This window comes from Lepisma saccharinum, chromosome 9 (genome assembly GCF_977018435.1).
Source record: "Lepisma saccharinum chromosome 9, izLepSacc3.1, whole genome shotgun sequence".
NCBI classification, from domain to species: domain Eukaryota; kingdom Metazoa; phylum Arthropoda; class Insecta; order Zygentoma; family Lepismatidae; genus Lepisma; species Lepisma saccharinum.
The window spans coordinates 32,022,683-32,038,970 of NC_139237.1; the positions used below are offsets into that span (position 1 = coordinate 32,022,683).

General features: G+C 34.7%; 1 protein-coding gene across 2 annotated transcripts in view; it reads right to left on the reverse strand.

Moving 5' to 3' along the window:
• Dhc93AB (Dynein heavy chain at 93AB) overlaps positions 1–16,288 on the reverse strand; it is a 584,738-nt gene that overhangs the window by 429,528 nt on the left and 138,922 nt on the right. Inside the window, exons 16-18 of one of the 2 annotated variants that reach the window (XM_083127975.1) lie at positions 15,315–15,510; positions 13,295–13,459; positions 7,661–7,883 (exon numbers count right to left, since the gene is read on the reverse strand). In XM_083127975.1, the coding sequence (XP_082984101.1) occupies positions 7,661–7,883; positions 13,295–13,459; positions 15,315–15,510 (584 nt within the window). Of the gene's footprint in view, positions 1–7,660; positions 7,884–13,294; positions 13,460–15,314; positions 15,511–16,288 lie in introns of those variants that run through there. The other variant, XM_083127974.1, reaches the window with a different exon arrangement.

Consider the following 16,288-nt stretch of genomic DNA (forward strand, 5'->3'; position numbering starts at 1 on the left):
TATAATAAGCACCTTAGATCCTTCATGAGCATCTAGAATAGGTTAATGCACATTATTTGTGTAATTTATTTGAAAAGCAAAGGATTTTTGCAAAGCAATTTGAATTTTGCATAATTACTGAATATTCGCAAGCTGGTGAAATAACTTGCATAGTACTTTATTAAATGGTCGTAGTTTTGCTGGACAAAACTGAAGATAAGATAAAATTGAAAATTATTGTAATGCGAAGCACTGATTAAATTGTCTGAGTAATTTAATGACGTAATCGAAGTAAATTAATTAGAATCAAGTTTTAGTAACAATATGATCTCATCTATTGTGGTGTAACGTACCACACAAAACCAAATATATTGTTACACGTGATCATTGAACATGAACATTCAGGTTGTTGAATTGTAACACTCGATTATTTGTGCAAATGTTATTATCTTTACTTGTTCATTCAATTATTAATGAGAAATTGTTCATGACTCAAAATGTGAAATTATATGTAAAAAGCCATAAATAAATGTATTTGTTGATGTAACTTTAAATTGTGGACATTTATTCACAACCTTGATTTTTCGTCAACATTCAGAAGATATATTTTTGGTTAACATTATATTGTTGGTGATGGTAGAATAGAATAGCACATAAGAGTAGTTAGTGTTGTGCATGCATGCTGGAATATTACTACATGAGTCTAAATTGTGTGATGATTCGCACGTTATCATGACGGTTCACGTGTTGTGCAGATTGTTTTGATGATTGTACATTTAAATCCTGAATTTGCATCATTGCATTATTGTAGGAATTTTTCTGCCCACACACAGTGAAGTTCCTGGTGAACTTTGACGCGCTGCGAACAACGTGGCAATAACCTCCAACCATGTAATTTGTACGTTCAGCTACTTTTTGTTTAATCTTGTTCTGGCCTCTCCCCATTTATGGTAGCTTCCTTTAAATTTGAATGTAACAAGCAGAACGTCACAATGGTTAAATATGTGTTTGAATGCAAGATGTATGGATGATAATGTGCATGAATGCAAGAAGGATGGATGTGTATATGAATGCAAGATGGATGGATGAATATGTGTATGAATGCAATATGGATGGATGGATGGATATGTGTATGAATACAATGTGGATGGATATATGGATGAATATGTGTATTAATGTAATAAATATGGATGGATGAGGATGGATGAATATGTGTATGAATGCAATATTGATGGATGGATGGATGAATATGTGCATGATTGTAACATGGATGGATGGGTAGATTAATATGTGTATGAATGCAAGATGGATGAATGGGTGGATGGATGTGTGTATGAATGCAAGATCGATGGTTGAATATGTGTATGAATGGACTATGGATGGATGGATGGATGGATGGATGGATATGTGTGTGAATGCAATATGGATGGATGGATGGATATGTGTATGAATACAATGATGACAGATGGATGAATGGTTGAATATGTGTATTAAATTAATGCAATATAAAAATGGATGTGGATGAATGCAATATCAATAGATGATGGATGGATGGATGAATATGTGTTTGAATGCAAGGTGAATGGATGGATGGGTGTATATGTGTATGAATGCAATATGAGTGGGTGGATGGATGATTGGATGAATGTGTGTATCAATGTAATATGGATGGACGATGTATGTGTATGAATACAATGTGGATGAATGTTTGGATGGATGAATATGTGTATTAATGTAATAAATATGGATGGATGTGGATGGATGAATATGTGCATGAATGCCATATGGATGGATTGATGGATGAATATTTGTGAATGCAATGTTGATGGATAGATGGATAGGTGAATATGTGTATGAATGCAAGATGGATGGATGAATGAATATGTGTGTGAATACAATATGTATAGATAGATGAATGTATGAATACCGTATTTACGCGTGTATAATGCGCGTGCGTGTATAATACGCACCCTCGTTTTTGATGGGGAAAAGCAACAAAAAAATATATATCGTATATAATGCGCAGTACAATTCAGCTTCCAGAAATGGCTTTCTTAGCGTCGGACTAACATTTACGTATTTCATTTAAAATTAATCAGTAGATCATAAAAACGATCTTTTCCTTGCTTTCGTAGCTGATGCATTCACCACGCGACCTTGAACTTCCAGATGTTTGGCTTTTCATAGGAGAGGAGGGAGCAAAGTTATCAACCACCCGTTCAAGGTCGCAGTGTGTGATGCTTACAATAGATGGATGACATCAAGGCAGCATGAACTCTCACCAAGCGGGAGGGTGAAACGTGTGTCACTGCCGATTGTTTGTGAATGGGTTCGTGAGGCATGGAACTCCATCTCCCTTGAAATGATGATCAAAAGTTTTAAGGTAGCGGGAATATCGAACAAGATGGATGGAAGTGAGGACATTTCAGACTGCTTGTATCAGTAACTGGGAGTGAATGACGAAATTAAGTGTAAACTATATTTATTTATTTACGTGAGTCAAGCCGCAATAGCGCAGTAAATATACAGTAATTATTTCTATTTGGTAAGTGTTGACGTAATTATTTTACCTTCATATTTGTTACAGTCAACTCTCGATACAACGAACTTTCATAGTTCCCAGGAAAAAGGTAGTTATTTCGAAGGGGTTGTTATTGGAATTTGCACCAAAAACGATTATTAGGAGATAATCGGGCAGAATGAATGTTGGATTTAATACGGGTCTACTAGAGCATTGTCTGTTACAAGATGAACTGGTAAGATACGATCTCTCGGAAGATCTCACCTTTCTAGGCACAAAAAAAAGGGGCTGTAAATTTAGTTTTGGTTCGGCTGTGTAAAATACGTCGTAAAAATGTCACGTTTTCCTTCCTTCGACCAACTTCTAATTCACCCCCTCCCCCATTCCAGGGAGCAGTCCTTCCTCTTCCTCGACTTGCATTGTAAGCCAGGCTGAAAAAGGAAACGGGCAACTTGCGATCTATTTGCACCCAATGCGTATTCTAAGACACATTGAACAGTGTCGCACTCGATAATCATTTTGGTTTAGAATTAGATTTCACTAAAGTGAAACTGTATATTTAGTCCCGATTAGCCCAAAAGCATAAAATGAACCCAAAACAAGCTTTATGAAACCTGCGCATTTTCAGATATCAAAACGGGAGATCTTTATTTACTCTCACGTTAATCGACGATAATAGGTGTCAGCTTATACATTGAGCATTTTTTTAAAAATCGTTCGCAGCTTACACATTGAGGTTCTGAAGATAAAGGTGCAGAACATGAAGTTGTTTTAACTCTTCTTTTTCTTTCTGAAGATCGAATTTCGTTATCGTCAAATCAAAACAGCTTTGCGAGATACAAAACAATGACTTGCCTTCGCGCTGGATGAGTCATTGCTGGTATCCACAAGCGACAACTTCGCAGACGCTAGACAAAACACTGGCGCCAGTTGCAGCGTAAAAACAAGGCGACCGGCTGGAAGTTCGAGCAACAGGTGGTCAGGGAAAATCCTCCGTATTTCAAAGATAAAACAACTGTCGAAGGCTGAACTTTTATCAGCTGTGTGAAGAAGAAAGAATAAACCCTTTCTTTACGTTTTACCTTGCAACAGACAATAATATGGGCAATATTTCAATATAATAGCATTAAAAAAAGAAAAAAATAGGACCTGAATTCTGCAATTATTACATTGCCGTGCAGACCAGTGGCAGAGAAAGCTGGGTAGGGGGAATTTTTTTTATACTTGTCCTATGGTTTTTGTTCGTTTTCAAGAATGCATCCAGAACTGGTTGACCATTTTAGAAGTCAAAGGAAAGAAAGAGCGGTCCACTTCCACCCTTGCCTGTAATCAGCCTGTGTGCACACACGATCAAGAAGACAATCGGCATTGCCCCCCCCCCCTTAAACGTTTGCTGAGAAGAAAAGAGGGAGAAGTCACTCTGCCAACGGAACACTTTTGGCAAATATTAGGACATCGGCACAGTCATGAAAATGTAGAAAGTGGTAAACGGGAGTTATGATGCAAGTAAGATCGAAGTGAACTTTTGCGGAAACCTTAATGAAAATGCATTAAGAGTGTTGACGATCTTTAGGTGGCCTATGTGGCTTTGATTATCTATAACAGTTTCACTTCTTTATGAAGTGTTACAGGGAACAAAGAATACGTTTTGAATGAAAGCGATTACCGGAAGTTGTACGCTACAAAGTCGATTTAAAATAACATCCAAGCATATTTGATCTCTTCTCGTGTATCCAAGAGCAAACGAAATCACAATGGCAAAACAAGCCTGGCATGTTGGGTAGCAGCCGTCGGCTGCGGGTAACATTGGTACGCTTGGGGGAGGGGAGGGCAGAGGTCAAGTGCTATTGGATATAACTGAAGCGTGGTCTGGTGTTTATTTTTAGATCAGACCCACTTGCGAGCGGTAGAGTGCTACTGAAGGGAATGAGTGCAAAAAACGTATTTTTCGCCCGATCTCTGTTCATGACCATGTCTAAGGCGAAAACAATTTTTGTGGAAGTTATTTCTCCCGCGAAAAATACCGCTTGATACGTCTACCGTGTGACGGGAGGCGCGTGCTTGAATGCCGCCAGAACGGGTGCTGCTTTTCTCGATGTCGCAAAACTTTCCATTACTAAGTGACAACTCATGGAAAACGGCCATTTCGCATTTTTTAAAAATTATTATTGCTAAAGAAAGGCAATCTGTAGATATATACATGTTATACGCAGTGACATAGTGAAAAAAAATGCGTGATTTCATTTTAGTTGTCCGAATTATTCCGTGCATAATACGCACCACAGTTTTGAAGGGCAAAAATTTTGGAAAAAAGTGCGCATTATACACGCGTAAATACGGTATATGGATGGATGGCTAAATTTGTGTATGAATGCAATATATATGTATGTATGGATGGATAGGTAAATATATGTCCAATGTGGATGGATGGATGGATGAACATGTGTATGAATGCAAGATGGGTGGATGGATGATTGATATGTTTTATTTTACTTCGCTTTTTGTGCCGCTTTTGGATAATTTGTGAAGATGGGGATGAGTGATGATGTGATGAAATTGATGAATGGACATTCACAAACATCCATGCCCAGGCCGGGATTCGAACCCGGGACCCCTGGGATCATAGCATGATGTGCTAAACACTCTGCCACAGGGGTCGGCGGGTGGATGGATGAATGTACAAATACGTGTATGAATAAAAGATGCATGGTTGGATGGATGAATATGTATATGAATGCAAGATGGATGAATGGATAAATGGATGGTTGAATTTGTGTATGAATGCTGGATGGATGGATAAATGGATGGTTGAATTTGTGTATGAATGCTGGATGGATGGATGAATATGTGTATGAATACAATATGGATGGATGGATGGATGTGTGTATGAATGCCAGATGGATAGATGAATGGATGGATGGATGGATGAATATGTGTATGAATGATGGATGGATGGATGGATGGATGAACATGTGTATGAATGCAAGATGGATGGATGGATGAATATCAGTGTATGCCTGGATGGATTAAGTGATGGAAGGTTCATTGATGGATGTACTGTATATATGTATAAATGCATGTGTGTATGTACGCACAGATAATTGCATATATGTATGTATGGATGAAAGGATATATGTGAGGATGGTGAATGTATGGATAGGCTTAGTATATGTGTATGTAAGAATGGAAAGATGGATGGATGCATGTGGGGATAGATGGCTTCAAGTATGAAGGAATGGATGTATTGATGGGTGTACGGATGGATGGAAGAATGGATATAATGAATTTATGTAGAACACACCAACTTACTTCTGTTGTCAATAGTAGTTCACTCCTTGTCAACCATTACACTAGTTCTTGTGGGTTAATTAAACTTTTTATAGTGCACAACTTAGAATAATGTATGTTAGGATGTATTAACAAATGTATGGAGAAATGAACACATGTATTAATGAATGTATGGATGAATGTATGTGTGGATGGATGGATGATAGATGGAATGTAGGTGTTAATGGATGAATGAATGAAGTGATGGGTGGAAGGTTGTTTTTCTGGATGTATAAATAATTTATTTATGTATGTATGTTTGGTTTGGTTTGAGTTGTTGTTTTAAGTCCACTTTTTGCACAGTAAGGCTAATCGGGACTGGACCTACAGTTTAAAGTGGGATCCATTATGTATGTATGTGTGTGCATGTATGTATATATGGATATAAATGTAATGTATGTAGGTTTTCATGGATGGATGGATGGATGGATGTATGGATGGATGGATTGATGAATGGATGCATGCATGTTTGTTTGTATGTATTGAGCTATATATAGATGAAAGGTTGGAGGGATGGGTGGGTGAATGTATGGATGAATGAATATATGTATGAATGTAGGGGTGGATGAATAAATGCATATATGGATAAATGAGTTGGTATTTTAAGTCTACTTGATGCACAGTAAGGCTAATCGGAACTGGACCTACAGTTTAAAGTGGGACCTGAACTGGTATCTGCCTCCACCAGGTATCGAACCCGGGACCCCTCGATTAGTATGTATGAATAAATGAATGTATGATTCTATGTATGTATGTAAAGATGAATGAATTATGGACGGATGAAAGAATGTATGGGCGGATTGAAAGATGAATGAATCTATATGGAAGGATTGATAAATACATGCATGCATGGATGGATGGTTGAATGAATCTATGTATTGATGCATGTATGGATTGATGTAATGTATGTATTGATTGACTGATGGATGGATGGATGTAATAATGTACAGACATATGAATACATGGATGGATGTAATGTATGTATGTATTGTTGGATGAATGGATGTAATGTTTGTATGTTTTGATGGAAAGGATGGATGGATGGATGGTATATACCTACAACATTCAAACTTTCTTTTAATCTTAATATTAGTTCATTCCCTGTCAACCATTACAGTAGTTCACATGGATTAATTTATTTTTTAAAGTGCACAGCTTAGAATAACCTCATCATAATGTATGCACATCTACCAGGCTATTTCTCATGATTTACGTACACTACACTACATACTACATTACACACATACATATTGATAAATATTGTTAATTTTATATTTAATTCAACAATTGATCTATAATATTACTGATAGTGTTTCAACTAAATTAATTTTATTTTAACTTGGATATTTTATCACTAGTTACTAAAATCTAGAAAATCTATCAATTATTGAAAATTGTTCAGGTGTGTTCTGGAAATTTGAACTCATTTGTTATTTTTCGTAGATCTAAATTAAACTTCTAATGATTCTTATTCCAATATATATAATTTTCATATTTTTGCAGTAATTCAGATATAAAAATATAATTATATTTTAACTTATAAATTAATGAATTCATTTATTGAAAGAAAAAGAATTAAGTTTTACTAATTAGTAAAAAACTAGTAAGCCACTAACATCAACCACATGAATGTGGATAGATATGATGTTTGTTGAATTCTATAAATATTTATATTTTCTAATGAAGGACTACTGAAAATAAAGATTTAAATAAACTTATTTTTGAAAGAAAAGAAGTAATTTGAGAGTAAATATATTTTGAGTCTTTGTAATGGGCCGATAATTTTCATACAGAAATTTAATTCACATCCACGAAAACTAATGCAGTACTTACTTGGTAGTGAGGTGTTCCTTTATGAGCTGCAACACGTCCAATAAGACTGCTCATTCCCAAAACATCATTTATAAGTCCTTCCACAAGGTTGAAAAAGCCATCAGGTTCATCAAATTCTAAAGATGGGACAAAAACTACATCAGGCTCAAGGAGTTCCAACTGAGCTTCGAACAGTGGTGCAACACCTGGGGTAGGAATCATGTTCTCTGCAAGGTAGCCTATGCTGGAAAGAAAATTGAAAGAGAAAAATGATTTTCATGTGAATTAATTTACTAGACTTTTAAAAACTTAATGTTTAAAATAAAATGCATTTGATAAGAAACATGATCACATCATATTGAAGGGGGTCTGTAAAGTCATTGTACTTTTTCATCATAATCTTGAGAGCTGTATTCTTGACATGTGGCTGTTAGGATAACAGTTTCACAGACTTACATTGCCCTCTGAGCTATCCTGTTTCGCATGTGTGTGCACTCCAGTACAGCAAGGCTTAATTCATCATTATTTATTCCCTATTACCTTCAACGTTCATCATTTTCTGATGTGGGGCCATCCCAAGGTTTGTCAAATCAAAAGTCTTCTCTCCCTGCCTTCAAGCAGGGTGTGGGAAACTGACCATCCACACCCTCTTGTGGCATGTTGACAAAACATGTGACTCTTCACCCCGGCCAGGGAATGGACAATTGTAGCACTGTTTGAATTTGGAAACAGGCAACCTTGAACCGTCCAATGAGAGGCTACTTTATGTAGAGGAAAACCCAATGTGCAGTGTATGAAATAACAGTCGGATACCAGTAGCGAGGTCTACTGATGTACTCACATGCTACAGACTGCAAGATCAAGTGTTCAGTATACTGTATATTGTCAGCGTTGTAGCAGATCAACCAAGCAGGTTATAATTTTTATATTTTAAAATATATTCTCTAAAGTTTCAAAGCACAATAGAAATGCATGATTGTGATTGCTGACATATGTATGATATTTTACATGAAGATAGACGTATCAGAGAGTTGGGTCTATTATAAGACATTTAACATATCTATAGAGACATCTGCCAAAAGTAGTTGGTAATACTCATTGGACGCAGTCACAATTTTTACAAATGCTTTGCAAGGATAAAAGTTACTGTTTTTCAGGTATGTGAATATCTGTACACACATTTGTCTCTCTCTCTTTGTGTGTGTGTGTGTATGTGTGGGTGTGTGTGCGAGTTGGGTTTTTATTTCTTAGTTGAAGAGCTTGAAAAGAAACCACTCATGACATGCATATTTTGAAGAAAGGCACCATTTCCAAAGGAGAAACAACGCCATATATTCCTGAATTGTGTCAGCAGGGAAAGGGTTCAAATGTTACCAATCTTCAAACTACGGGAAGTCTGAATGGTTGTGGCAACACCGAAAGCTTCAAAAACTCTTCTGTTGGTATTGTTTACTATTTTCTATGGAAAGAACGGTGTGGTGGCGAAGTGGATTTGCGAATATTGTAATTTGCAAAAATAATGAAAATTGATTCAATCATCTGTGCTCGTCTGTTACATTAAATATGTTTGGCAACAGTCAAAAAGAAGTTCAAATAAATTAACAACTGTCTTTCCACTCCAGTGTGAAAGATTGTATTTAGTTCTTAATTTTTCTTCTAAAGTGACATGTCAGTTGGGTGACTGACAACATATCACATGTCATTTTTGGTGTGAAATATCCCTGAATCATTTATCAGACTATTCAGAAAATAAATTCTATTAACCGCATGCCTTATTATCCCAAGTATAATTGGGCCAAACTACTTTTTCCCTTTCAATTTTCTTTATCCCGTACAAACTCGTGAGAGGCTCTCTGCCACAAAGTACAGTAAATGTCCACTTGGTAGCAGCACTTTGCTCAGCTTGATGCTTGGAATATGTAGAAGAAGCAAGAAGATTGATGGTGAATCACATTACTATTGCCCAGATTGCAATGTCCCCTTATGTGTAACTCCATGCTTCAGAATTCACCATCCTGTGCCTATTTAATATCTAATAGTTTCAAAATCAGAAATGCTAATTATAATATTTTAAAAACATATATACACCATTTGAAGGTAATATATTATGTTTACAATTATTATGATGATCAAAATGTATATCCTTCATTAGCCCGACCAGTGACGGCAATTAGGGGGATGTTGCCACTTTTGCTTCCGAACTATGGTAAGCCTTATCTTCAAAGGGAAGTAACCCCCCCCCCTTCCCAGTATTGGAACCCAATCGGCGCCTCTGAGCCTGAGTATACTTTGGATAATAAAATTTGTTCATTACATACACATATATTCATATACATAATGTTTATAAGTGAGTGAACTGAAGTCTTATAAACGTTTTGTAAAAATAAGTTTTTTTTACATTATGTTTATGAAAATTAACGTTTTTCATGCATATGTATGTAGCCCGAGTTAACTCATTATAATAAAATATAAGTTTTATGTATACAGATATTTTATCTTAGCTATATTTCAGGTAAAATATGTATTCTCAGTAGAGAACATACAATATAGAACAAAGAAACAGGATTTTAAAAATTCCAAATTTTGGGACCGAATTTTAGATATTAATTTGTAAGGCAAACGGTTAAAACAACAGCAGACACACATAGTTATTTAAAATGTATTATGATTAGAATCCTTACACCAAAATATACATCTCTAACCATTGTTAAGGCACTTGTCACACTAGGTGACAATATTTTATAGACCCTTGATATAGGCATGTACAATCTACCATGGCATTTGAATGAAAACTGGAGAACCTTGCAATCTGGAATGACACAGAGTGACTTACGCTCTTCCTATATTTGAAGCAATTCCTCAAAGGAAATGATGAAGAAGAAGATGATGATGAAGAACTGAAAATGTAATACAGTAAACCTTTTAAGAGGAATTTACAAAAGCTTGTTTCCCAGTATGACAAGTTCCCCCATAACAATAGTGCCTTCCAGGAATTAGTTTAAGGTGCAAGAATTCTGACCATAAGAAATTTCTGACAAATATGTGTACCTCTTTTTTTTTCTTTTTTTTTTCAGAAATGTTACCTTTTAGTGTGACAAAACTTAAATATGATTTTCATTTAAAATATTTTAGCAACACATGTACTCAATTTAATGTCCTCAGTTGAATGATATTTTCAAGGTTGGAAACTAGTCAAAGGGTAAAAATCACTGACTTCAGTGTCAGATATATATAAAAAAAAATAAGAAGAAAAGGAGCAAATACTGGCTGATTACTGCCTAATTTAATTTTTAAAAGAAAAACTGAGATTACATTAAGAAATATATTATCTGATCTTCAAATTGAATGCAAACACATGTTTTTATTAAGATTAAAATATTTTCATTATTTCCAAAAACAGTATGGTGAAATATATTCCTTTAAAATAATTATTATGAAAACAAAATTAATTACTAAAAGGTGTAAAAGAAGAAGGAAGTTATTAAAAATGCACATTATGGCATCTCTGTGCATTTTTATTCCCTTTCTCCATTTCTTTCTCCACTCCTCCTTTCACTCTGTGTCATGTTGACTCTGCGTAAGCTTAGGACAAATTTTAATGCTTTTCTTAATCATGCTTATGTATATGTTGTATGTTATATGTTTGGTTTACATTGTGAAGTCATCTATTATTCCCAAACGTGCAGTCATAAAAATAAAAAAATCACAACTTGAAATCGCAAAGACATTTTCAATCATTACATTTTTCTATCTCCTTAAAACAACACTGATGATCATGAAGTAATCCAAAGCAGAGATATACTTAATTAAACTGATCATCAGGAGATAGAAAAATGTAATGGTTGAAAATGTCTCTGGTAAGGATGTCGAATCAACCCTTCTTAATAGAAATATGTATGATACATCATTGGAAAGGGTATGAATCAAGGATTCCAGAAATGTAAAATTTAAGGTGAGGAAATAATTGGAAGTGGAAAAAAAGTAGTATTAATTGCCCCCCCACCAATTCTGGGCTCTGCCCCTGGGGTAATTGACCTACCACCCCCTACAGCTACCGTGGCCATGCCTCCACTCCAGGTACCTGCCTTTTCTATAGACTCCCTTTGAATGAAAACATGAAAAAATACGAATGAAAACATGATTTTAAAAAAGTTGAATCCTAGTGGAAATTCGCATATATATTCACGTTACAACATGGATTAGGTTCAAGGAAACCAGCTATGGCAAGTAATGTAGTAGTATTTTTTATTATTATTTCATAGAAATGTAACTTCAAATTGTGAAATGCATAGTGGCAATTCGAAGTGTTAAATACATATTATTCGCGCACAGTGTTATTTTTTTACTTTCAAATGGTAAAACACAAGGGTCGATTTTGCAGTCTAGCCCTTCATGAGAACATTATTTTCTCTCTCTCTGTCTATCGTATCCAAAATCTACACCAAGTGTCCCTCCAGTTGTACTCATAAAAGTGAAAAATTTAAGTCCACTTTACAGTCAGATAAGCTAATCGAGACTACAATGAGAAAAAATTGACCAATGGTAAACATATCTGGTATCGAAATTGGATGAAGAATTTCGTAAAGGTATCGATCCTTTTCTTACCAGGTTTTTGTAAAAGTCTCCATTATATTTTCATAATGCATACATTGGAATTTCAGATGATAACTTTGGAGCTTGTTTGCAATGGCAGTGCTCCTACAGTTCTGATAATCTTGACTATACAACGAATATAATTTGAATTTCAGTTTCATTTTGCATAAAATGATCACTATGGTACCATCAACAATTGGAAAGAATTAGTTCTATTTAATTGTTTAAAAATGTCCCAGCACAATTGAGGATAACAGATAGTTTTTTACATTGCATTACCTATTTTTCTTCTGTATCTATTCTGATTCACTTGCAGTAAAAGACTGCATAGATATTTTGCTCTATAAATATAAGAAAACGCCAACATTCAAATACTCTATGAATCATAATGGTAACTGAGAGCTGAGCCAATACTGCTTTAAACTGATTCTAATGCCTATAATATTAGCAACACTCCCTGATACCAATTCATGAAAATTGTAACAATTCAAAGTAGTTCAGAATAATTATAAATTTTAAAGTACCAGTATTTGTTTTCCATTGAAACTATATCATAGCAATCTGTAATAATTGTGATTGAAGTATTCATATTTTCACAATGATGTTGGTTGCATAATTTCCAGAATATGGTACCCTAATTCAGGAAAAATATTAGTGATTAAATTCCAATCAATACTTTCTGATACTGATACCACTGGTATCAGCGAATAAATCTATATATGTATTGGTTAATACATAGATGTTACTAACAGCCTAGCCCTACTTTAAATAAGTTTCACATATTCCGTAACTTAAACAGTTATCTACATCAAGCCTTCATTCCTGCATGGCCATATCATTCGCATATGCAAGGGATGGAACTGTTTTATCAGCATTTCAAATTTTGGATTTCCACAGACTCCGCTGAAAATCTTATAGATATGACAGTTTTACACTGCAACAATTCCTTAATTAATGCACACTGATGACTTATGTTCTCTACATTCTCTAACATTATCTGCAAAACTGAGTTTTCCACATGTAAATGAGAGAATACTCTATGGCGATGTTCAAAATGCTCACCTGCATCCAACAGTGCGAAGAAGTCCATCGCTGATTATGCTGTCTATGTACTCAACATAGTTCATCCAAGTTTTACTTTCATGCTTATTGTCAACTTCAAATAAAGTCATGTTTTCATCAAGAAGGTTATGAATTTCTTCTGCAGCAGCTGTAATTTCTGCATACCTAAAATGAATCAAACAGCAATTGAGGGTAAGTGTATTTACAGACCTTAAATATTAGAGGAAAAATTATTACAGAAAATGAATGTATTCATGTAACAAAAACTTGAACTTGCATGACAACAAATCTTGCATATCATGTGTAAAAATTTGAGTGAATGATCAGCCAAATGTTATATCATAGATCTCACTCATTGCGGCAAAACAAATTCCCTGACTTTCCCAGGTTTTCCATTCTAATAAAATTATTTGAAATGTTAAACTGTACTTGTTATTCAAGAGAATCAAGCTCATTCAACACCATTCAAAATAAATTGAAAAAATAAAATGTAGAAACTAATTATGAAAGAAATGGAATTTCTTTTCATTCCCAAATTACACAAAGTATGCAAAAACTATGATTATTTACTAATGTACAGAATTTTTCATGTACTTTCAAAATTTCCAGACAATTTCACAAGTGTTTCACTCACAGGCTGATATTCCTGACTTTTCTGGTGTTTCAAGGTCGGTCTGTATATCAGTATTGACATGTGAAAGGTACAGTAGCGTGCAAATTAATCCGAACAAGATACATACTTTTCCAGGTATACAATAATCTTAAAATACGTTGCAGTTTTAAGCTTTAGTTTCACTTTATTTTTTAAAATAACTGCACATTCTCTATCAATAATGCCCTGTGCTATGAACATCGATCCAAACGCTTTATTTCTTTACTATGGAGAACCGTTGTGGGCCCCAAAGATGGCGTCCCCCTTCTGGCATAATAATTGTGATGATGATGGTGTTTTCCAACAGGACCTAGCAAAATGTCATACATCTTGAAAAGTCAATGAGTTCTTTGATAATAACAATGTACAAGTACTCTCCTGGCCAGGAAACTCACCTGACGTAAATCCAATTGAAAATTTATGGTCTATCTGCAAAAGAAGGATGTCAAAAGTGGATTGTTCAACCAAGGAGAAAATGCCATGTGCCCTTGTTAACGTGTGGTACCATGATGAAGAAATCAAAAACATTTGTGCAAATTTAGTGTCATCCATGCCTAAACGTGTCAATTGATGTGATTACAAACAAGGTAGGTCACATAAAGTACTAAGGGTATTTTTAAATATATATAGAGTTATGTATATTGCAGCAATTGCATTAAATGACAAAATGTGTATCTTGTTCGGATTAATTTGCATGCTACTATATAATATTTATCCAAAGTCTAAGTATTCATGATGGTACACAAAATATTGACATTCCAAAATTCTGAAAATTATGCAATGTGCAATTTTGATTCTCATGCAAACAACTCTTAACTGATAATAAATATGTGTGGGGAAACTATATTTCTTTATAAATTTCATAAACTTCATAAAGTTTCATTAGAACTTCACAACCTAATAAAATGAATTGCAATTGACATGTAAACGGATATCATGAGTCATTTGGTGCACAAACATTTAACAGATTTGTCTCAGATTTTTAATAACTTGTTTTGTCTACACCAAGTGACAGGAGTTGCATGATTTGAAAATTACACCCAAATTTCCTAGCACATTTGAACAATAAAGGCAGTGCAATTGCCTGGCCTGTGAGGTCACCTGCTACAGTATGGAAAGAGGTGTAATACTGTTTTGATGTTGTATGCAGAACCAGAGGTATACATATCAAAGTGGACTAAACATCAAAAACTGTTTAGAGTTGGTTCAACATATGAACCACAGTATACTTCCGTATGTCAATTAATATTCTTGTTATTAAAGTACACACTATATTATTCATTTTTTTTAATTCTAAAAAAATTATAAGTATGTGTGTACTGAACTAAGTTCCAAAACAAAAGTATATGTAAATATTCAAATTTGTACCTTTTCTGCAGTCTCTCTGATCTGTTTTCTAAACATAAGAGATTATACTTTTTCCCATCCTTTCTCTCAAACAATGGAGTCTTGATCCACGTTAATATGATGGTTTGTATCTTCTCCACATTTTTCTGTGATTTCTGAACTTTATTTTCCAAGCATTGGACTAATTCACGAAGTTGTTCAATGTGTTCCCACACACCTACAATAGACAAAGAGTGCAAAAATCTAATATATTAAATTATACAAATGGTGCACACCCTTACCCTTATTCAGCCCTATATACTGTACAGCCAAGGCAAAAGTAGCCTCTGTTATGGATTCATTAAAACACACCCTAAAATTCATAAATTTATATTATTTTTTGGCAGACAAGTAAGGTAATAGTAAAAATTAAAAGGCAGTACACAATGCAAAGTTGTTTTCCAAGATAGTGTGTAAGTTGTAAGAACTTTAGTGTGTTCTTTCAAATGTCCATAACAATAATTTACTCCTGACTACATTACAAGTTGGAAAATATATGTTGAGTAAATTGGTGGTATGGTGGTAATTCCCTTGCCTTGCAATCAAGAGTTCCTGGGTCTGATCCCTGGTGGAGGTACGGTTCACAGTGGTTTGGTTTGAACTTTAGACTGTACACAAGTTCTTGATTAGCCTATAAGAGCATAAAACAAACCACTGAATCTAGTAGCCATCCAGTTCTATGGATATACAAAAAAAAAAAAAAAACTGCAATCAGAACAGTTCACATGAGAGTTAGCTTGATGTCATAATCAGGGTATTTACTACACTAGTGTCAAAACGTTAAGCATAATTATAAAACTAGAGAAATGGAACGGGAGAGTTGAGCAATCACCGTAAATATTTATCAAGGATAAATCACCTTACATGCATTGGCAAGAGTATTTTCAGCATCAAATAGGCCTGTGATCGAAAGGTAAACAAAACACAATGTATCGGACCAAGAGCTCCTCATTCTG